This window comes from Schistosoma mansoni (genome assembly GCF_000237925.1).
Source record: "Schistosoma mansoni, WGS project CABG00000000 data, supercontig 0134, strain Puerto Rico, whole genome shotgun sequence".
NCBI classification, from domain to species: Eukaryota; Metazoa; Platyhelminthes; class Trematoda; order Strigeidida; family Schistosomatidae; genus Schistosoma; species Schistosoma mansoni.
The window spans coordinates 602,433-627,366 of record NW_017386038.1 but is presented as its reverse complement, the minus strand read 5'-3'; the positions used below and the strand labels follow the sequence as shown (position 1 = coordinate 627,366).

The 24,934-nt window shown below is 37.5% G+C and overlaps 1 protein-coding gene and 1 non-coding gene across 2 annotated transcripts in view; one reads left to right on the top strand and one right to left on the bottom strand.

The window, feature by feature from the left end:
- Positions 1-6,287: 6,287 nt before the first annotated feature.
- Positions 6,288-24,934, bottom strand: part of Smp_150340 (monocarboxylate transporter, putative) — a 32,950-nt gene continuing 14,303 nt past the window's right edge. Inside the window, exons 6-8 of the mRNA XM_018789664.1 lie at positions 20,638-20,820; positions 11,930-12,155; positions 6,288-7,979 (exon numbers count right to left, since the gene is read on the bottom strand). Coding sequence (XP_018646446.1) covers positions 7,642-7,979; positions 11,930-12,155; positions 20,638-20,820 — 747 coding nt within the window. The 3' untranslated portion in view covers positions 6,288-7,641. The remainder of the gene's footprint in view (positions 7,980-11,929; positions 12,156-20,637; positions 20,821-24,934) is intronic.
- Positions 8,897-8,963, top strand: Smp_tRNA_01362_Gln_TTG.1.1. Its single transcript has one exon. It is a non-coding gene (tRNA).

Below are 24,934 nucleotides of genomic sequence, written 5' to 3'. Positions count from 1 at the left end.
AGAGCTTTAGTTGCTTTCTATGCTGCGTACTACTAGACTACTTGAACGATCGAACCCGCAACGTCGCAAGACAGAAGACTAGTAAGTAGGAATGTTATACCCAACACAATGTCAAATATACTACAAAAAAAACTAATGTATTGATCGTTTTTGGCTGAAAGTAAATCATCATTTCGGACAGCCAATAGGTACATATGGGATCCGTTTTATTCACCCAATAGGAAAGCTACACATTAACATTCTAGAATGTTCCTCTGGCGGTGATTGCATGGAATGTCTCCGGCTCTTTCTGAGCTTCTTGAGTTTGCCAACGAGCCATCCTTACACATAATTTACTGGTTATTAATACCAGACTGCCAAAGATGTAAATAAAGCTCAATAAATTTCCCAAATTAACCCCTGTATAATTTGAAGTGAAAGGTACTGGGTTCGAGTTCTAGAGTGAACATCAACTCTACGATGTAGGTACATCCAACTGACGAGTCCCAAATAGGACGAAACGCAAGTTCTGGATTCCATTGCTAGCCACTGTCCATATTTGCCTGTGATATAAGGCAATATCGAGGCAATACGCACAGTATGCACATATGCCAATTAGAGACTGACCAGTCGAAGTCCTAAGCATCAATAGGAAGATTCAAACAAACAATACCTATATCATTTAGTTTTACAACTTCTATCGATGCATATAATAGAAGCTCCTAATTTTAATATTTACTACGCTTGAGTTCTCAACATAAATATATGTATTGTCGTTAGATTAGATGTTTTGTTAAGGTTTTATTTCAAAACTCAGTTATAAAGTCAGGAAAATACAAGTGAATTCACCAAACCAACTTAATATTATAGGGGTGTTAGAAAACAACAAAAAACCATGAAACAAAGTTTTTATTAATTAGCTCTCATCAGCAATTGTATCACAAATAAAGAGGTTACTGCTGTCCTATTTACTTACTTGCTCCTGTTACTCGCAATGGAGCATAGGCCACCGACCAACATTTTCCAACCCACTCTGTCCTGAGCCTTTCTCTCTATTTCTATCCAATTCTTGTTCATTCTTCTCATGTCTGTCTCTGTTTCTCGGCCTAATGTGTTCTTTGGTTTTCCTCTTCTCCTTTGGCCTTCAGGATTCCATGTGAGAATTTGCCATGTGACGCAGTTGGATGCTTTCCTCAATGTGTGTCCTATCCACTTCCAGCACCTCTTCCTGATTTCTTTCTCCATTGGAATCTGGTTTGTTCTCTCCCACAGTAGCTTGTCGCTGATAGTGCCTGGCCAACGGGCTGTCCTATTTAGTCCGATAATATACTCTAATTCGTTAACCATTTGAAAACACTCCTAATTTCGAAGTTAGAACTAGTTATATTCTCTGAATTGGCTGGAATCATTTCAGTCAAGCTCTTCAGATTACAGTGTATTACAAAATGAATTACTGATAAGTCAATCATCCACATAACATCGAACACATACCATACATAAACAGATTAACATACAACATTTGAATGATAAGATATACAAATCTAATGGTGAAAACAATAAGAAATCGAACTAAGCTTAATATCGAAAAAAAAAAAACAATCAAATCATGAACAATGTTTATTTAATCACCTACACTTTGGTAAACACTTTATGGTAAAAAACAAAAAAAAACAATTAAGCGGAAAAGTTTTTTTTTCCAATTATACAATCATATTTATAGTAACTTAGTAGTCTGTTGAAAAATACAAAGTAAATTATAGATCGGAAGGGGTTTTGTGGAGATTTCAGTATTTTCATAGTTGAAATCATTAGTCGATTGAAGCTAGACCACCAAGGAAAACCTGGAAACACTGAACGGCCGTTTTGTCCTATTGTGGGACTCCTCAGCAGTGCACAACCACGATCCCACCTTGCGGGATTCGAACACAGGACCTACCAATCTCGAGCCAGAGCACTTAACCGATAGACTACTGAGCCGGCTGGCATCCGATGGTGTTAATGTCTAACTTCAACCAATCCACGATGTTTGAGCAACTGTTCACTAATTGTCTTCAGTGAGTTGATATCTCTACAACAGACTTAGTTGAACTCTACTGGTCACTGCTTCCCACTAGAACTCCAGGAAATATCTCTTGAAGTCAGTCACTAGTGAGCGTATGATTATAGATCAGAAGGGGTTTTTTGGTGGTCTAGCTTCAATTGATTCATGATTTCAACTATGGAAAAAGTAAATTATATCATAAAGTATCCGGAAATTGCATGTACTACACAAAGATTGCATAACAACATGGTGGGGGTAAAGGAAAAGTAATAAAATGAAGGTGACAAAGCAATGAAAACACTTAGTGATCATCATATATAACCAAAGGTTTTAAAGAAAACAATGACAACTAGTTGGTATGGAGAACCAATCAGAAGTGGTAAAAGATCAATCGATAAAAACCAGAAGTGGACTAAAGGTCAAGTGCATTGGGGTTAAAATGAATGAATTTCCTAATGGCCTTATGCCACTTCTGATTGGCTCTCGAGATATGTATATATGAGTATTTTTCCATTCCATTCGCTAGTCCAATGCACTTTCTCGTTCAAGTAGTGAGTTGGGGGGTTGAGGAAGTGTTAACCTGTATCATACTATGTATTAGTGTAACATTTCAGACACCGCCCCTCACAACACTCGTCTACCGAAAATCAGATTTTCCTTGGTGGTCTAGCTTCAATTGACTCATGCTTTCAACTACCTTAATATCCATTTTTATCGATACTTTACATGAACACAAGTTAAATAATTGCAAAAAAGATTTGGTTCCGGTTTTGTATTACAAGAAGAAAACGGAAATTTTCGATAATACAATGAGAAGACGAAGTTGATCAGAATTATGTAATATATTTGTGTAATACATTTTGAACAATCTGATCACACATATACTTACATGTTAAGACATTTTTCTATGAAAATTAAAAGGTCAACTACACAGGCCTACGTTACATTGGGAGTAACAGGCGTAAGCAAGTAAGTAAGTAGATAACTACACAGGTTAAAGGTAAACCATAACAAAGAAAGAAAATAAATAAAGTACACAGAAACAATGTAATAACCACTCTGGATAATAAATCAGTATTACTGGCGTATGTTAAGGGTAAGAACAAATTGCTTTTGAACACATAAAGGAGGTTTCAATTTCCGTATAGCCAAGGCTTCAATAAACCTTAGTATACGCCCTTGAAGGCTTCTGTACAGCACTACAAATGCTGACTTGATAATCTGAATTAAGTAGTAAAACTAATTGTATCAAGCTAAATGTGAAAAAAATATGGACGTATAAAAAATCACTTTATAAATTTACTTAGTATTGTTTGTTTGGATCTTCCCATTGATGTTTAGAACTGTAACTGGTCAGTCTCTAATTAGCATATGTGCATAATGTGCGTATTGCCTCAATATAGCCTTAATTCACAAGCATGGTTAGCAAAGATGAATAGTGGCTAGCAGTGGAATCCAGTTTGACGCGCGTTTCGTCTTATTAGGGACTCGTCAGCCAGATGTACCTACATCTCAGAGTTGATGTTCACTCTGGGACTCGAATCCAAAACCTTTCGCTTTAAACGACATCGCGTTATCCACTCGGCCACCGAGTCCTAAACACATCAATGGGAAGATCCAAACAAACAATACTAAGTAAATTTCAATTTCACCCTATTGCACAAGCAAGCGGCTATCAGGACTCAGTAGCTAAGTGGATAACGCGATGTCGTTTGAAGCGAAAGGTTCTAGGTTCGAGTCTCAGAGTGAACATCAACTCTGAGATGTAGGTACATCCGGCTGACGAGTCCCTAATAAGACGAAACGCGCGTCCTGGATTCCACTGCTAGCCACTATCCATCTTTGCTTAATCACTTTATGTTTAGTTATTTTCGATTAAACCATTTACTTTTAGGGATTTCTAACTGTCCAGTACCCAATATGTTACAGAGGTTATCTAGTTGTAGTCTACTAGCAGTATTCTTTAAAGTCATTAACTTCTAGTCTAAGCCATTTGGGTAGATGCATACTATTTGGTTGGGATCCGCATGACTATCGTAACCAATGGTTGGAGACTCTAGGTGACATGGCTCAGAATCGATCATAATGGCGTAGGTGTATACACTCTTTGTCTTCCCTTAAACCATAAGATTAAAATTACTTTATACCGTTCTTCCTACGAACCAATTCTTTCCCCTTGTATTATATCCCTATATGCGATCTTTCATTTATATATTACTACCATTGAAGTAAGTATTTCTATGAATTCGGTGTTAATCTAGCCGTGCTAAAGAGGTGTGGCAACTTGGACCGATGAATAGATGTGCCTGGTCCTACGTTGTAGCCCACGACGACTGACTACTAGCAGAATTAAGAACGTACAAATTAAATAATTCCCATAACATTTCCATTTTAATACTTCGATGTTTTTCTAAAATATAAAAAACAAAATTAAACTTTCGCAATAATCCGAATAAGTAAACTATGTCTGATTATTTTGAATGAATAAAAAGGTCAAACTGAAAATCTAAATTCGACATCAGATAGTTATGCCAAGGTCAAATTTGGTTAACGAAACATCGAATAAACTAAAGATTAAAACCTAATAATTATTCAATAAAACCTTAATTGAAAACAATATTATTCGAAGGATGTTATGTGGAGATTTTAGTAATTTTATGTAGTTGAAATCATAAGTCAATTGAAGCTAGACCATCATGAAAAACCTGGAGTCACTAGACGACCGTTTCGTCCAATTGTGGGACTCCTCAGCAGTGAATATCCACAATCCCTCCTCGCGAGATTCGAACACAGGACCTATCAGTCTCACGCACGAGCGCTTAACCACTAGACCACTGGGCCGGCATTCGACGGTGATAATGTCTAACTTCAACCAATCCACGAAGTTGAGCAACCATTCACTAATGTCTTCACAAAACCCCCTTCTGATAATGATCATATGCTCACTAGTGACTGGCTCCATGAGGTATTTCCTGGAGTTCTAGTGAGAAGCAGTAACCGATGGAGTTCAACCAAGTCTGTTGGAAGATATCAACTCACTGAAGACAATTGGTGAATGGTCGCTCAACTTCGTGGATTGGTTGAAGTTAGATATTAACACTATTGGATAGCGGCTGGCTCAGTGGTCTAGTGGTTAAGCACTCGCGCGCGAGACTGATAGGTCCTGGGTTCGAGCCTCGCGAGGCGGGATCATGGATGCGCACTGTTGAGGAGTCCCACAATAGGACAATATTATTCATTTATATTCATAGTTCTAATAATTTCATGTAATGAGAAGTGAAGTAATCAAATATGGAAAATCATTTTATTTTTACATTGAATAATCATTAATTATGTACAATAATACAATACTGGATATGAATCACTGACGAGTTATCTGACTTACTTCTATAGAACAATTCTGAAATGTGAACGTTAGGCTACATCACTGGACATAATAATCAATAAGAAAACTCTGAATGAATGATTTGACATTTAATAACAATATCAAACAGTGAAATCGAGAAAATCATAAATTTCGTTGAAGAGCGATTCTCATTCACAACACCATCAGGGACTGGACCCAGGACTGTTGGGTTAGCATCTAATATATTACATATCGAACCAACTAATCATTGTCTGTTGGAACCAGTGTGTAACCGCCTTACTTGTACTGAAGCGTATAATACTAGGATAAGATCCATTTTTTGTCTCCATGTTCGGCTTGAAATAGTTCAATCATATACAGGTTATTTTATTCAAGCTTCGACGAAGTTTTGTGGACTCTGATCTTGTTTTCGTGTACATCGAGCTCATGCTCTCAAGTAAACCCTTTAGCAATATACGGTTCAAATACTGTTCAAGGAATTGAAGATAGTCCTACTATCAAGGAACACGACTGATCGTCTGTAATCAGCGTATAGGTATTCTAACATTTGGTTGAGGGTGAAGTTTTGATCAAAGCATTCATGACCTGAACGAAAACCAGTCTGTTTCTTCCAAGTCAGTCTTTTATGGGTTCTGTACTATGTGTGAAGTGTGAGGAAAGCCAATAGTGTGGACGTGATCAAAAGTCGATTTATGTCTCTACAGTTGTTGCGTAGACTACATTGTCCATTTTAAAGACAGGGACGATTGATTCTTTCCAAGAAGCTGGGATACTTTCCCTGAGTTCGCAAAACAGAAGCTGGCTACCATCTCCCCCAAAATTCGAGGATAGTTCTTTGGGCCTGGTTATGTGTAGTACTTTAGGAGTTGGAGTTTCGTGCACCCACGGATTACAGGACATTTATATTTATATCGGTGGGGTAACACATCACCTGAAATATTGCTCAAAAAACACGGCCCATCGACCGACACTCCTTTCCATATTATATCACTAGTTCGAGTGTCATCAGCTTCAGATCATTTCACTCATATCAGACTTTTCGTTGCTAGTGGCTCGGAGGAGTTGGAAGTCAACTGTGGCATCCGACTCGTTAGCACGCACCAAACACAAGGTAATTACAACAAGTTATTTACTTAAATATATCAAAAAGGGGGTTTTATGGAGTTTGTAGCAATTTAATAATTGAATTCATGAGTCGAATAAAGCTAGACTACTATGGAAAACCTGGACGGCCGTTTCGTCCTAGTTTGAGACTCGAATCAAACTGGTGAAATCATACTTTTACTTAACATGATACATACAGTAACATTATTATTATTATCAATAGTATTACAAAACATACTGTCACTAATAATAAAACAGAATAATGAATACGAATTTACAATCGTTAAATGAATGTACCGGGAATAAAAAAGGGAACAACACCATCAACAATAGTAATGATACAATGTGACAATCACATTCATTCTACTAATTATTGATGATGTCTACCTAAATCAACAAAACTGATTATGTATTGACATCCACTTGTAGGTGTGTGTGTGTGTGCGAGAGAGAGACAGGATACAGTTGAAAACATATTCCATTTGTACATAGAAACATACTCACTAATAGAAGTCGTTATGCATGATTAGTGATGTTAAAAAAGAATAATATTATAATATGCCTAGCATCAATTAGTTCTTTAAGATTACTGTAAGCAACATAACAAAAGAGATCCTTTTAGGTATACATAGGGGTAGTATGGATATGCTTACACCAACCTTTTTCTCTGAATGAAATCAGAATAATAAACAGATTTAAACAATAATTCTACAAAAAAACTATGAAATGGGAAGGTTTTTTTTTAATTTAAAAAAAAGTGGAAAAAATAATTGACTATATAACTCGAACTGGTTAGTGATTATTAAAAATAAACAACCAATAGTTGATAGGCACAAATAAGTCATGTGCGTGAGCGTATGTGTGTGTGTGTATGCGACGAGAACAGAATCGATAATTGTATTGTTTGGTAGAATCATTCCTTCCCCGCCCCCCCCCCCAAAAAAAAGAAGGGGGAGTTGAACTTGTAAACTGATCAAGAAGAAATAAATTAGATCCATAATTTGGAGATGTAAAAATAACGAAGAAAAAGAATAGTAGTTTATCAATTACATAATATTATGAAGGCATGACAACAAATAAATGAGTATGATTAGTGTTGTATTAACATTAATATTCTAAATAAAAACACCTATACTCTAGTTGTATACTATTAATCAGTCATTTGTGCATTTGTATCGATAAGTGGAATTAAATTATTATCTATAGGAATTGATGAATGAACCAATGAATGACATTTACCATTAGTTAAACCATTTAAAACACCATCACTCATGATATCTTGTGCTTCAATATCTTTTACTGGAATACATTGATCAATTGGTTTTCCTTTATTGTTGTTATTATTATTACTATCATGATGATTAGTTGAAGATTGATATAATCGACGAACAGGAAATTCTAAGAAAAGAGTGAAACCAGCGCATAAAAGAATAACACCACATATTCTAAGCGACCAAACGAATGTACCTGTATAATCAGCGACAAAACCTATAAGAAAAGATTCATTAATGAATGTTTAAAAATTTTAAAAAAAAATTGTCAATCTATCTGGATACAACAATCGATATGCCGAATTAAACAAATACTTAAGGGTGTTTGGTGTACACATTTTGAGTTTGTTTAAAGTGTTAGAAATTATAATTTTCAACCAATATCTAGGCACTATTGTATTCTTACTTATTATCTTTAAATGAACAGTTTATTATTACCTATAGTTACTGTGGGAGACAACAAACCAGATTCCAGCAAAGGAAGAAATCAGGAAGAACCGCTGGAGGTGGATAGGAAACACATTGAGGAAAACACCCAATCGCGTCACAAGACAAGCGCTCACATGGAATTCTCAAGGCCGAAGGAGAAGAGGAAGATCAAAGAACACATTACGCCGAGAAATAGAGACCGACATGAGAAGAATGAACAAAAACTGGATAGAACTAGAAAAGAAGTCCTAGGACAGAGTGGGTTGGAAAATGCTGGTCGGCGGCCTATGTTCCATCGGGAGTAACAGGCGTAAGTAAGTAATAGTGTACGGAAAACCATATACTATAAACATGGCTCCTTCGGTTCACTTTTCAGGTTTATCTCTACCCCACCCCCTCATTCTTAATTTGCGAATTCATCTTTCTCAATTCACTTGGATACCATGTCATAATCATTCGGACAGCATTTCACTTATTGTACGATTTTATAACTGCTATTAATATTACTACCAGTTACGGATTAATATTTACATAATTTATTTTACTATATTGACTGTAACTCAATACCTGAAGGTGAATCATTCTAAATTTTTCCTAAACAATCTTTTCATTTTACAAAAGACAGGTTTTGGACATATTCAAGCCGTAACTGACGCAACAGTTCACTTCATTTAGTATTGTTTGTTAGAATCTTCCCATCAGGACTCAGTGGCCGAGTGGATAACGCGATGGCGTTTGAAGCGAAAGGTACTGGGTTCGAGTCCCAGAGTGAACATCAACTCTGAGATGTAGGTACACCCAGCTGACGAGTCCCAAATAGGACGAAACGCGCGTCAAACTGGATTCCACTGCTAGCCACTATCCATCTTTACTTGCAAAAGTTCACTATTTTATGCAATTACCTGTTTACCGTTGAAGATTTAATTTTCTTGCCAAATGAATGACTGTGTAGTTATAGCTCACTTGATTAAACAAGATTACCAACAGAAAGAAAACAATCCTTTATTTATATATCATTAGGTTTAGAGAGAGGATTAGTATCAATACTTTCTACAGGTTGTGCTGATGTCACCTTCGAGAAACATCAGATTATTATCAGGTTATCATTTAAACATCCATATGAAATCGTATTATGTTAGTGAAAGCCAGAAATTGACAGACAATTCTTATTTAAACATTAAAAATGAAAAACACGAAGTTCAGCGTAGGGATCTCTTTTCAAGGAATTTAATATAAAGCTGTACAATAGTTTTATTTATTTATTTAAACACATAAATATTGGTACAAAGTAGCACCGGATATATATGCGCCATACAAATCTCATTCGATTTGTGTGAGGGCCGTCATACTGCCCAGGTAACAAGACCGAAGCAGGTGGTTTTCTTAGGGGGCCACACCCCGAGCGTTTGACCTAGAGGTCTAATCCACAAGGCAGTGGAGCATTGTGAGGAGATGCAGTCCCATGGTAGCCGTTGACCAACAATAGGTTCATTCGCCATTCGTTCCATCAGGATACTGGAGCCCATGTACACCATTGGTTTGGAATCAGGGTTTTCCAACTCCCCTAGGTGGACCCTCCACGTCCACCAACGCGGTTAAAGCGCCGGACATTCGCTTTTCGTCCTCTCACTTTCGTAAGCAACACCCCCGCCACGAGAAGGCAGTGAGTAGGACTTCTCTGGCCGAGGCTATATATTCGCGTTGCCATGTGAGAGCATTTGGAGAGGGAGAGCGGACTCTCTCCACTCTCGGCCGTACCAGGGCATACTATATGTTATGACTTGATCAAGGTCGTCGCTAATTTGTTATAACCTTACAAATTTAACGACAGCGATTAAAAGGACATTGAATGCAGCAAAACTGCGAATAACGTTCACTAGTAGGAACTTATTTTCTGTATCTATAAAAGATAAGCTTCCCCGTCTGGTCGTCTCCATATGCATCAGCTGCTCTTGTGGAGCAAGGTACATTGACCGTAACCAGAGCTCGCTTTCAACTCAGATACGGGAACACGTACCAGTGTTGTTCCACAAGGGTGAGAGGAAAGCAGTTCTATACTTGAACATCTTATTAACTGTAATTATTCTATTGATCCACTGTTTGATTTTAAGGTTGTGTATACGATTCGTTAGAATCTACCTAGATGTCTTCGTATCTAACTCCTGAAAATAGCCAAAGCTCTTACCGTCCATGAGCTCAAGCTGGAACTATGTGTACAAAAGAAGTAAGTCCTATGGTTATCGTGACTTTGGCCTTAATTACTATTATTATTATTACTACATCCCCCCTTTAACTATGTCTCATATTCTCATTATTTCATTCCTAAGTGTTCACTATTTATTTTTTACACCACTCTATGACCTTTAATTATTGTAACAAAAACACTTTAATCACCTAACAACATTCATGTTATAGTTTGTTACTAACTTATTAAGTCTATTGTTATTATTCTTATTACATAATCTAGTATTATAATATTTCTATTACATCATCTTGGTTATTCGTGTTCACACTTACTCACGGAACTAGTACGTTAACAAAACAAAATTTCATATACATACGACTGTACAGCTTGATAATAAATTCGTTGAAAAGAGATCTCTTCGCTGAACTTCGTGGTGTTGGTCGTTTACACTGTGCTCTATACAATCCACAGTAAATTCTTTCCTACTACCATAACCATAAATTATCGTTCGAGGTCTCGTCAAACATTTGCTTGCCTAGATAACTGACTCAACCCCTCGATCAATGAGCTGATGTCAAAGACAAGAGAACTAGACAGAAATGCCGGTTTTTCATAGAATAAAATAATAAGTTTATCTACAAATTGTTAACAGAGACACGCACATGGTTAAACGTCATAAACAACTAAAAGTAAACAGCTTTGTAGGGAATTCACTTGCCAATTAGTTGAGATTTGACTAATATGCTTAATTTTTGTTTATCATGTAAAAGACCGAATCCAATGCATGAATATAAAGATCGCTTATGAGCTGAGTTGTATACCACATATTCAATAACCACCAGTCATTTTTCGCTGTTATAACAATGAACTCAGAAACATATTATATCCTTTTTTATTTATGTCAGTCCCGTGATCGGTTTTATAATAACTTATAACTATTGCATGGATACGAAACGTATTCGAGAGAACATATGATGGCATTAACCAACAATTTTATATGTGTAGCTTAATTAAAGATATCGTTTGAATGCAACAACATTACTCACTTTTATATCAACTGGCTTCATAATCAACTCACGTTATACATATTCAATTAAAATAATTCGCTTCATAGTAAAACGGCCGTTTGGTCAGTTAAGTAGTAAGATAACAAACATCGACTCAGTATCATTCAATGAATGCTTCCATGTTAACTGAACACATTCTGATGGTAGATGGGAAAGATTGTTAAGTCTGATTCAAAGTTAACAGGCAATTTCTTACTATATAATGAAATGTGGGATTTATATTGTTGAGTTAAACTACTATCACTATGCTTGGCTAATAGATTTTAAAACTTCTATTATCCATGGAATTGATATGTTTCAATCAAAACACGACTCTATTAGACAAGATATAGAAGTCAATATATTCAGTCGAAATAGACAATAAGTTGTAACAAATCTAACCAGACCACTAAAAGATATTTATTAAGTTACATGACAATCAATTTTTTGGGCTTTTGAATCAATAGATTCCGTAATGTGTTCTAAGAAAAAAAAGGTCACACTTACCCATCAAAAATTGTCCCGGTGATATAGCAAATCCTAAAATAACCATAGTTATTGCTAAAGATTGTGCTAATTGTGATGAGCCAACCCAATCGCATAAAACTACAACCATTTGAGTCATTGCAGTTCCACTACATATACCATGAATAGCAGAGCATATAAAGTAAAATGCTATCAGTACTGTTTTATCATTACTGTCAACAATATCACCATTAACATCAGTTATAGTCTAGAGAAAATGAAAAGATACATTATAAACAAAACATGAATTAGTACATTACATTGCCATATTATGATTATTATCACTATTATTATATTTGGACAGATAGATGTGTGCATATACAACCATGAATTCATCACTTAACCAATTCCAATCAATTTTACATAGGGTATCATAATTGATTGTATTCTATGTTAACAATAAGAGTATGTAAGTGAATATGTAATTTGCAAGAAAATGTCAAAATATCAATATCATCAATTCAGTCCAGTATTGAGCTTACTTACTTACTGACTACGATTGGAGAACATGTTTCAAAAGTTTTTGATGCAGATTAGAATTGTTATTTAGAGAGTTCAGTCAATCAGTTACAACGTAGGACCAGTCACATATATGCATCGGTCCAAGTTGTCATACTTCATTAGCACAACAAGATGAACACCGAATTCATAGAAATAGTTAATTTAGTGGTGGTAGTATATAAAAGAAAGGTTGTATATAAGGATATAGTACAGAAAAAAAAAACAGATATAACGCAATTTCAATCTCAAGGTTTAAGGGAAGACAAAGAGTGTATACACCACACCAGAGCCATTGTAATCGATTTTGAGCCATATCACACAGAGTCTCCAACGATTGGTTACGATAGCCGATTTGTAAGTGTAAACATGTTGGGCGAATATTTTAGTTTGTCAATCTATAGTGTTAAATGATGAAATACTAGTTTATTTCTCTGTTTCTATCGACTAGTCTAAGACTTAAAAAACCAATCATACAATGTTACCGGAATGTTCCTACGGATCTAAAATTGTGAAGTGAATCAGACAATTGTAGTAGTTTCATTATGTTTAAAACAAACTTAAATGTAACGTAATTGGTACTACAAACAAGTATGTAACACAACAACGATTTAAATTAAGAACAAGTGATTTATTGCTTATGGAAAGTTTATAATTGATCAATAACATTGGGAGATATGAGTGTTGAAATAAACTTTTTCAGTTGTTTTTATGATCTCACTTCAGTGAACTAACCCAGTAAATTACTTACTTACTTAATTACGCCTGTTACTCCTCGAAGAGGAGCACAGACCATCTTACAGGATTCCCCAACCAACTCTAAATTGCAGAATTAATTCCAGTTCTTCCCAATGGCTATTGATTCTTTTAATATCTGCTTCCAATTCCCGACGCAATGTGTTCTTTGATCTTCCATTTTTCCTTTTCGTTTCAGCATTCCAAGTTAGGCCTTGCCTCGTGGTGCAGTTTGATGATTTCCAAAATGTTTGCCCCATCTATCTCCAATGTCTTTCTTAATTTCCTCTTTAGATGGAACCTGGTTTGTTCTCTACAACAGTAGTCTGTCGCTGATGGCTTCCGATCAACGGACATGGAGTATCTTGCGTAGACGATTGCCTATAAATACTTGTAATTTTTTATGATGATGGTTGCGTTAGTTCTACAAGTTTCAGCTCTGTACAATAGAACTGTTTTGACGTATACATTGAAGATTCTGACATCAGCATTGGCTGACGGCTATTTTGATTTCTCAATGTTTAGCAGTTGTAGAAACGCTGTTCTTGACCCAATAAGTTAGTTTGACAATAGATTGATATTTATTCTGAACCTTTCTCTTGCTTAGCGATGGTATTTCACTATTCGTAGGGATTTAAATGAATTTAATTGATAATACTTAGGACTAAGTTCTTTTCAGTCTTTATTAGTATATCAGCATCACGTGCAGATAATTTCAATATGACAAACCACCCTAATTCATCAACAGAGTTTCCATATTTACCTCATCCCGACCGTTGCTGCTACCTTGACGTGGTGGTCGGGCTTGCCTATCGTGATGATCCAATCGTGCTATGCTGGCTGGAACAATCGTTCCTCAAGGTCCTACCATGCCAGACAGGTCGGTTGAAGAGCGGTGAGACTAAAAGCAGCAATCCCAAGGTCCGAAGGCGAAGTCGTACTGCTGACTGTACAGAGGTGTGAAAGCAGTAAGGTGTTTCCTTCAGACAACCAGCATGACAGCGATGCTGCCTTCCCACAAGGAGGGGTGGGGTTAGAAAAGGTCGACCCTAAAAATGCACACCTCGCCTTATCCCACGGATTTCCGTCTCCGGCGGTAAGGACTTTTGAAGAACGGAGCTAACACGTCAAAAATCCCCCACAAAAAGGCCGTGCGTGACCGGCCTCAAGCAGATGTCCCTTGGGCACTGCGGTCACGCTCCCAGGTCGTTAAGACCAACACTAATCCAACTTCTTTTTCAGGTCCCTCAAGAAATACCCTTCCACGGTGTGGGCAGCCGGGAAGTGATACTAGCCCTCATACCCTTAACTGCACACAAGACCAAGTTGGTCGCTTTCAAATCCCTCCTACACCTAATAACTCTGTTATCTCCTCGACTAACCCTTCCCACGTCCTTTTATCGCGTCGCACCGCTAGGGCAAACGATTCGAGAACACAGAACGTTATTCCTGGTCTCCTGAAACCACGCTCTAAACTACATATAGGAACTTTTAATGTCCGAACATTGTGCCAAATAGGACAACAGGCTTCCTTAGCTAGAACTCTAGAATCTTACACCATCGATGTGTGCTGCGTCTCCGAAACGCGCATACAAGATCCGAGTAGTGTCATTCATTTGACCGCACCTAATCAAAATAAAGTTTCATCTCGATACACGCTCCGTGTATCTGGAAGCCCTGACGCTGCTTCCCGTGGCCTCGCTGGAGTAGGTATAGCATTAAGTCCTAGGGCAGAACTAGCTCTTTTAGACTGGATCCCAGTAGACAGTCGTCTATGCGCTGTTCGACTAAACGGATCAGTAAGGACTCGGAAAGATAGGGAAATTCGTCGTTGCCTCTTCGTCGTCTCTGCCTACTCTCCCACTGACTGCAGCTCAGACGATATAAAAGATGAGTTCTACAGGAAACTTTCTGACCTTCTCCGAGAAGCTAGGCGTTCTGATGTAGTAATAGTAGCAGGTGACTTTAATGCTCAAGTAGGTAAACTAAGTGAAAGGGAAGGACACCTGGGTGGATCTTATGGTGTCATGGCGAAAAGAACAGATAATGGCGACCGTCTGTTGCAGCTATGCTCAGATAACCGCCTATTTCTTGCAAATACTAACTTTAAGCATAAGGAAAAACATCTTTTGACCTGGCGACCCCCGAATTCGTCCCAACGTTGGACCCAATTAGATCACATCGCTATCAGCCACCGATGGAGGGGCTCGATAGAAGACTGTCGCTCATTCTGGGGCACATGCTTAGATTCAGATCATGCTCTAGTGCGAGCACGTATTTGTCTGCGTCTTACTGGACGTAGGAAAGACACTGCAGGGAAGCCTCTAAGGGTTCTACTTAATGGTAGGCAAGCTAAGAATATATTTCAGGAACAACTAGAAAAACAGTTAGGCAGCCATGTAAGTTGTGTCCACCCCGAGGCAGCGTGGAATGACATCCGAAAAGCTGTGGAATCAGCAGTGATATCCGCTAATAAGGTAAACCATAACGTTAGGGAGAAACAATGGATCTCGGCAGCATCTACCGCACTGATAGATGCTCGTAAACTCATCCCACCTGGCTCTGAGCATAACGAAGAGCGGAGTCAACTTAAGCGCAGGCTTATAAGAAGTCTACGTAATGATCGTGAACAGTGGTGGGTAGCGAAAGCAAGAGAGATGGAAAAGGCAGCGGCAATAGGTAACAGTAGGCAGCTATTCAGACTCGTTAAAGAAATCGGTATTAGGAACCCGAATATCAGTGAAACCATCTCAGATAAAGATGGGCATATAATTCATTCTCAATCCAGGAGGTTGGATCGATGGGCAGAACACTTTAGGGATCAGTTCAACTGGCCTTCAGCCACACTTCAATTACCCACGATCCCCAGTCGTCCTGAATGGCAAATTGATGTAAGTCCTCCAACCCTCTGTGAGGTTGAAAAAGCTATAGGAAATCTGAAGCGAGGGAGAGCAGCAGGCCCTGACAGGTTGACCCCTGAGATTTTTAAGGATGGTGGTCCAGTACTAGCAGTGAGATTGACTGAGGTCTTAGGTAGAATCTGGGAACTGGACGTAATTCCATCTGACTGGTCCCAATCACTGATTGTGCCAGTTTATAAGAAAGGACAAAAGTCCTCTTGTGATAATCACAGAGGGATCAGTTTGACTAATATAGTGTCTAAAATATTAGCTTCAATAATACTAGGTCGCCTAACCAAAGCTCGTGAAGAGCAGACTAGAGAAAACCAAGCTGGTTTTCGACCTGGACGTGGTTGCATAGACCAGATATTCACCCTACGTCAGGTCCTAGAACATAGACACAAATTCAGACGTCCCACAATAGTAGTATTTCTTGACCTTAAGGCGGCATTTGACTCTGTTGATCGTGAGGTTCTATGGCAATGTTTGTCACTGAAAGGAGTACCAAAGAAGTACATTAACCTCATAAAGGCTCTCTACTCGAGCACAACTGGTCGAGTTAGAGCCTATGGCGAACTGTCATCAGAACTGATTACCACAAGTGGCGTTCGTCAGGGCTGTCCACTCTCCCCATTCTTGTTTAACTTTGTCATTGACTTACTTTTAGAGATAGCACTTTCATCAGCTAAACCTCCAGGAGTTGAACTTTTACCAGGAGACTCACTTGTCGACTTAGAATACGCCGACGACATAGTTTTACTCGGTGAAGACGCTGACAACATGCAGAGTCTTCTGACCACTATAAGCAACTATGCAGGCATGTTCGGAATGCGATTCTCTCCCTCGAAGTGCAAAATGTTACTTCAGGATTGGGTTGCATCGACACCTGAACTAATGATAGGGAGTGAAGTAGTTGAGCGTGTAGACCACTTCACTTATCTTGGAAGTCTCATCAGCCCTTGTGGTCTGGTATGTGACGAAATCTCAGCACGGATACAGAAGGCTCGTCTAGCTTTCGCCAACTTGCGTCATCTATGGCGTAGGCGAGATATCCGTCTAGCAACCAAAGGACGGGTTTACTGTGCAGCAGTTCGCTCCGTCCTACTCTATGGCAGTGAAACATGGCCAATAAGAGTAGAGGATATTCGTAGGCTACTAGTGTTCGATCATAGGTGTCTTCGAAGCATTGCTCGTATATCCTGGGACCACCGGTCAAGTAATGCAGTTGTTAGGAAACGAGTACTAGGTAGGGATGGCAAATCGATTGATGAAGTAGTGAAACTTCATCAGTTGAGATGGCTGGGACATGTGTTACGTATGCCCGACCACCGACTGCCCCGACGTGCAATGTTTCATGGTGTAGGAGTAGGTTGGAAGAAAGCTAGGGGTGGCCAGACCAAAACGTGGCACAAATCAATGAAGTCACTGACAAGTGGACTGGGCCATGTTGGTAGGTGTAGACTACCTGGTTGGGATTCGCGAGATGACAGCAACCGATGGTTAGAGACCTTGAATGACATGGCTCAAAATCGTTTGCAATGGCGAAGATGCATCCACTCTTTGTGTTCTACCAAATTCTAATCTTCTGAATTCCTCATGTCTTTATCTTTTTCTCTTTCCAAATTTATTTCACTGTACTATACTCCTTCAATAATTTCTTGAAACCCCTAATCTTTTGGATTTCTGATTATACTCCTACTACTTCTACCACTATGGGATTTGAATCGACAACTGCATCTCTGTGCTAATGTGGTATGGCAACTCGAACTGATGTACGTACGTACGAAGTTCTACGTTGTGACTGACTGACATATTTACCTCATACTATACGCCTAAAAATTCAGCTTTCCTCACATAGTGATCCCAAATTACTCCAGTAATTTTTCAAGTATTTTGAGATTCCACTGCTAGCCACAGTTCAACTGTTTTATAAACTACATTTTATATAGTTGAGATCATGAGTCAATTGAAGCTAGACCACCACCATGGAAAATCTGGAAGCACTGGTGATCTAGCTCCAATTGATTCATGATCTCAACTATATATAAAATTGCTAAAATCTCCATGATCCCCCCCTTCTGATAACTATCATTTATTGATTTAGTATTCATTGAAACAAAATGAGTACAAACTTTTATTATTTTTTTTGTAAAAAAAAAATATTGATACAAATCACTTTTTTTCCAAATCAATTCGATCAATGATCCGTATTATTGAAATAATTTTGGCAAGTGATATCCTAATTATAGTAGAATCGACTTAATTACTTAAACAACACACAATCATACAAGCTATTTTTATTTATAACGATCGTTTTCTTCATTAATATAGTTGTTATTTTAAAAGTGAAAGATAAAAAGAGGTTTGTTTTAGGGTAGTATTTGATTAAAACTTTTATTGAATTGAATGATCAATCAAGATATGTATAAGTAAAGAGGAAGCACCAGATACATATGCGCCGCATAAATCTCAGTTGATTTGTGATGAGGGCTGTGATACTGACCAGGTGGTTTTCTTAAGGGGCCACACCCGGAGAATTTGATCTAAAGGTCTAATCCACAAGGCAGTGGAGCATCGTGAGGAGATACAGTCACATGGTAGACGGTGACCAACGATTGATTCATACACCATTTGTTTCCTCAGGAAACTGGAGTCCATGTGTACCATTGGTTTGGAATCAGGGTTTTCCAAATCCCCTAGGTGAACTTTCCGTGTCCACCAACCCGGTTAAAGCACCGGACATTCACTTTTCGTCCTCTCAATTTTGTAAACAACACTCCCGCCACGAGAAAGCAGTGAGTAGGACTTCCCTGGCATAGGCTATATACGCGTGGCTATATGAGAGCATTTCGAGAGGGAGAGCGAACTCTACCACTCTCGGCCATACCAGGGCATTAGGGGGAGGAAATTAAATCAGGTTGAAAAACTTAATTGACTAATGTCAATAGTTGATAATATATTTTGAATATATACAACACAATTGACTGATATATAAATCTAGGCTGATAGAAAAAAAAGAACTTGATTAGTGAGAAGGTATGTTGTTGAGTCGTGAAGTTATTGATTAACTGACTGTTAATTAACACTAGCCATGCATAAGCATTTATACGTTTTGTAGTGGTTAACTAAAACCTATATGGAAGAACCTAAATGACATGCTTCAAAACCAGTTTTTAAAAAAAGCATAGAAATGCCCTCTACGAAAGATCTGACTACTTAACTATGGCTGTGAACTGATATCCTATAGGTTTTTTTGGTGTTTAGTGTTTTCCATTGCTCATTTGTCCGTCATTACTACCGATTGAATGGTTTAGTGAGGTCGCTGGATTGGCGTCGTTGTAGTGGCTTTGCCGCTCGACTGATGCTGAGATGACCTGATTTGACTATTTAGAGGAAGTAAAAGTCATAACAAAGTCTGTTGCTTCATTCATCGTATCGAAATTCCATGGCACATGAAACTTATACCAACATCTGAATCAGATATTGAAACAACACTAAAATCTTACTAAAGTTAAGAAAACTATGGTATACTTAAAATGAGATAGAATAGAAGGACTTGATGATTTGTGGTCCTCAAGAATGGTAAGTAGAACTAATTATCATACAAGTTGAGGTATGCAAAAAAATAAGGTCACAGTTTCTTGATTATTACAATATATTAAATAATAACAAAACCATTGAAGAATCAGTTTTATTAATTTAAACTGACAAAGAATATTTGCACACAGTGATAAGAGCTAAAGGTCAAGGTTGCCTGCTACTACTATCCCTGTTCAATTCCTGTATATGCTTACTGATACATATGATGCCATTTAAATGAGTTTTATTGAAATCAAAAGTTTATATGACAGATTTGCAACTGACTTGAAGTACGTAGAAAATAGTGACATTCTTGGGATGTTAGATGATTTATTTGCAAAAACATTTAGTCCACCTATTTTAAGAGTTAAACAACTCCGGTAGAATCAGCTGTCAGAGAAAGCTAGAGTAATAAAAATGACCTGCTTGATAATTTCTTTTCTACACCTCCCCGAGTAAGACACTTTAAAGAATTGGAGTATTGTGAAACCCGTTAATCTGAAGCAGTAGATGGGGTATATGCATACCGTATATTTATTGGTTCATAATTTTATTTACAATACTGCTCAATTGTCGTAAAAATCCCAAGGTACGTATATGAGTGAAATTATGAAAACGAATCTGTTTAAATAGTTGGTTTTTTGATCAATTCTCTGTAAAACTGTCCACCTTAACACCGAACACATGTCGAAAAAGGATTGTCAGAAACCCATAAGCAGTTAGGGTTAAAGAAAAAAATTGTAGTCGTTTTAACACCAAGCCTAATAATCAGTTTGATTCGCATGGGAATAGGGAGACTTTAAAAGTACAGATCACAGAATGATAGGTGGGACTCAAAATCTATATGATAACAGGGTAGACACAATCGTTTTTCATCTTTTTCGAGTACTACATCCAAGATTTCAATGTTATTTTATTTAGTTAGCATAACAGACAGAAATCATTAAGCTAGACAAGCATTAATGTTTATAGACTTACAGTATAATTTCCATATAATCGGCTAAGTTCAGCAAATAAAAAAGCATTTAAACCTTCTACGATCCATACAATAGCTAATAATAAGCCACGACGACCGACACATGCTGGTCTATCTGTTAGCCAACCAACTCCTACACGTGTGATTAAATCACCGATACCAGCAACAGCTATAGCTCTGTTGATCTGTTGATAAACATAATGGAAGAAACAATAATTCAAAAATATAAATAATACATCAGGGTTAATTTAATGTTGAATATATTCTCCAGACCGAAAACATAAGATCATTCGAAATGGGAGCAAAAGTAGATATACAAATATTTGCGTTGGTGGTTTGTGAACAAAAAACAATGAGAAAATACAGTAGTGTTCAGAAGTAAATTCTGAACTGTCAGGTTTCAAAAGAGGTTTAGCAGCTCCAATTGTTGGTTGAAACTTTAACTTCTATTCATAAATCTAATCGATAGTAACTTCTTAATTTGAAATACAAAACTTTACACTACAAATCTATCCAACTTGTTCTAACGAGTTAAAAGTTTTGGAAATTGACAAAAAGCACATAAATTTGAGTATTTATTTATTTATTTATTCAAACACATAAATATTGGCACAAAGGGGGCACCACATACATATGCACCACACAAATCTCATTTGATTTACGTGAGGGCTTTGATACTTCTTAGGTGCCCAAACTGAAGTAGGTGGTTTTCTTAGGGGGCACACCCGGAGCCTTTGTCCTAAAGATGCGATCCACAAGGCAGTGGAGCATCGTAAGGAGATGCAGTCTCATGGTAGCCAGTGACCAACGATTGATTCATACGCCATTTGTCCAACCAGGATACTGGAGACCATATGCACCATTGGTTTGGAATCAGGGTTTTCCAACTCCCCTAAGTGAACTTTCCGTGTCCATCAACGCGATTAAAGCGCCGGACATTCGCTTTTCGTCCTCTCAGTTTGAGTACTCACATGAAAATACATTGGAAAACACAATTTAAGCAAATACCTGTTTTCAACTGCTTTCCTTAATACACTTAACAATAACCAGTAAAAATGTTTTGTATTGAGTACTTAAACTAGTTTTGGTTAATAGAACTAAAGCATGACATTTATGAACAAGTGGATGCTAAACGTCATACAATTCTTTATGAAACACATATCCCTACTAGCAAATATTTTATGATAAGGATGATATTGAAGAACTAAACTTTTTGGTGGACTAAAATAACAGTATCAGAAGGAGGTTTCGTGGAGATTTTTGTAATTTTATAGATGAGATCATAAGTCAATTGAAGCTAGACCACCATGGAAAACCTGGAAGCACTGGACGGCCGTTTCATCCTATTACGGTACTCCTCAGGAGTGCGCATCCACGATCCCGCCTCGCGAGATTCCAACCCAGGACCTACCAGTCTCGCGCCAGAGCTCTTAACCGATAGGTTTTCCATGGTGGTCTAACTTCAATTGACTCATGATCTCATCTATAAAATAACAGTAATTCGATAAATTAACAAGTGATTTCTCTATATTATGAACCTTAATGAAAGTAGTACACAAATTGGGTCCATAAAAGATTATTCCATAATAGGTGAAACTGTCTAACACGGAAACCTTCAATACTAAAAATAGTCAACTGACAAGATAAACTATTGTATCTTTTTTTAATTAGGTCGCTTGTAATTCAAGTTAAGTTGTAAACGTCACGATTTAATGGAATGAAGTTAATTTGGTTACTATGAGATTAGAAGGTTTAAAGTATCTCCAAACGAGAACACGACATCTACTAACCCATTCTCCACAGATAATACTATCCCATGATGGAAATTACTTCCAAGTAAATGAACTTTGAAATGAAACAGACTTTATAACGAACTAGACAACTTAAAAAAGATAATTCTATACAGACAGATTTTTTCAAGTTGAATAGTATTAGTAATGATGATAGTAGTATTCTACATTAACTTAAATGCTGGTCAGAAGTTTAATATTTGTTACAATTGAATGTACAACTATAGAAGATGAATGAAACAGAAGTAGACAATAGATAGATGCATGAATACATGAATACTACCCGTATATCTATATAGATAACCCTTAGTGATTTGAAACTTGAATCAAGCTAACAACGTCTGCATGATTGTCTTCAATAAAGAGAAAGTAAAACAAAATTGTCAAAAATTGAAAACATTTTTAAGTCAGACATAAACAAACAAACAGACAAACAAATAAAAGTAAAAATAAAAAAAAGGTCAAATTAAAAAAAAAATATAAACAAACATCTGAAAAGAATACGGCACAAAATCTAAAAATGTTATAGCATTTAAAACTGATCAATGACGTCAACAAACATTAGATGGTTTCTTCAGGGGGTAGATTCAAATAGTACGACTATCTATCTCTATACAAACAACATTCATGAATAGTACATGGTAGCAAATACATTACATTATTCTGTTTAATAGTGTACTATCAGTATGATTACAAATTGTTTGAAAATATCTAGTTATACTTGTGCACATTTTAATAATTTAGTCAGGTGTAAATAAGTAAGAAATTTTAATGCTGTAGTTAAATGTAAACTTTGAAGGAACCAACAAAATTATGGACGGTGGCCATTAAGAGTAGAAGATACTCAGAAGTTATTAGTATTTGACCACAGATGCCTTAGAAATATTACTCGCATCTGCTAGGATCACCAGGTAAGTAATAGTGAGGTTAAACACAGGGTATTAGGGAATGATGATAAATCAGTTGATGAGGTCATGAATCTTCATCGACTGAGATGGTTGGGCCATGTGTTACGTATGCCTAAACACTGATTACCACGATGCGCTATGCTGGCTAGTATTGGCGATGGTTGGAAGAAAGTTAGGGGCGGCCAAACCAAAATGTGGCATCAGTGCTTGAAGTCACTAACTTCTAGTCTAAGCTATGTTGGTAGATGCAGACTACTTGGTTGGAGTCCGCGTGACTATCGTAACCAATGGTTGGAGACTCTAAGTGACATGGCTCAAAATCGATCACAATGTCACAGGTGTATACACTCGTTATCTTCCCATAAACCTTGAGATTAAAATTGCTTCATTTTATCTTTCCTCCCTGTACCATATACTTATATACAACTTTTCTTTTATATATTACCCCCACTAAATTAACTACTTCTATGAATTCGGTATTTCTTGTTGTGCTACGAGGTATGGCAACTTGGACCGATGCATAAATGTGCCTGATCCTACGTTGTAGCTGATTGATTGACTGACTGAATAACGGTGAATATATTACACAACAAAAAGCCAAAACAAAACACTTGCCCTAAGTACATTATCATATTCGAAATGCAATACATGTCTTAGGTACAAGAATTTTTAGCATTTGTACAACTGGTCATACAGAAAAAAAAGCTCAATACTATCAAGAATTAGTAATTATATTCAATTGGTTGATCATCCCTCTTCAATAGATAGTTGTACAATAAGATTATACATCCCTAATACAATGAATGATAAAAATCAGTAGAAACTAAGTGAACATGGCAAAGGTTATAGTTAACAGTTAGGTACGACCGAGAGTGGGGAGAGTCCGCTCTCCCTCTCGAAATGCTCTCATATGGCCACGCGTATATAGACTCTGTCAGAGAAGTCCTATGTATTTATTTATTTATTTAATCACATACATAGCGGTACAAAGGGCACCGGATACATATGCGCCACACAAAATAATGAGAATAGGAGGAGAAAGGGGGAAGATGCGTATATATAAAAGAAGGAAAAAAAAGAGAAGAATAATGATGGCGGGAACCGAAATGTACAGCCAGAAGACCCTTTCAGTTAAGAAAGTTATGACCAATTTTTATGAAGAAAGTAAAAGAAGGTTGCAGTAGGATCGCCACTGGCTTCTATTCTGAACCATATCTGATAATGTCTCTAGCCACTGTGTTGCACCATCTCTCGCACCTAAGCCAGGGAGTCGTGAAGGACCAACAGAGGCTAGCCCTTTGTAGCTTTCTTTCATACCACGACACCATGTCATACACTGACCACCTCTCCGCTTTTTCCAACCAATCCCAGTGTCGGCAAATAATGCACGACGTGGAAGTCTCTGGGACGACATTCGTAAAATATGTCCAAGCCACCGAAGTCGGTGTTTCAAGATGGTGACACCAATTGAATTATCGTCTCTGTGCCCGAACACACGATGCCGAACTTCTGCATTACTAACATGGTGTTGCCACTGGATGTCAGCAATCCTTCGGAGACAACGATGATCGAACACAGAGAGACGTCTAACATCCTCAACT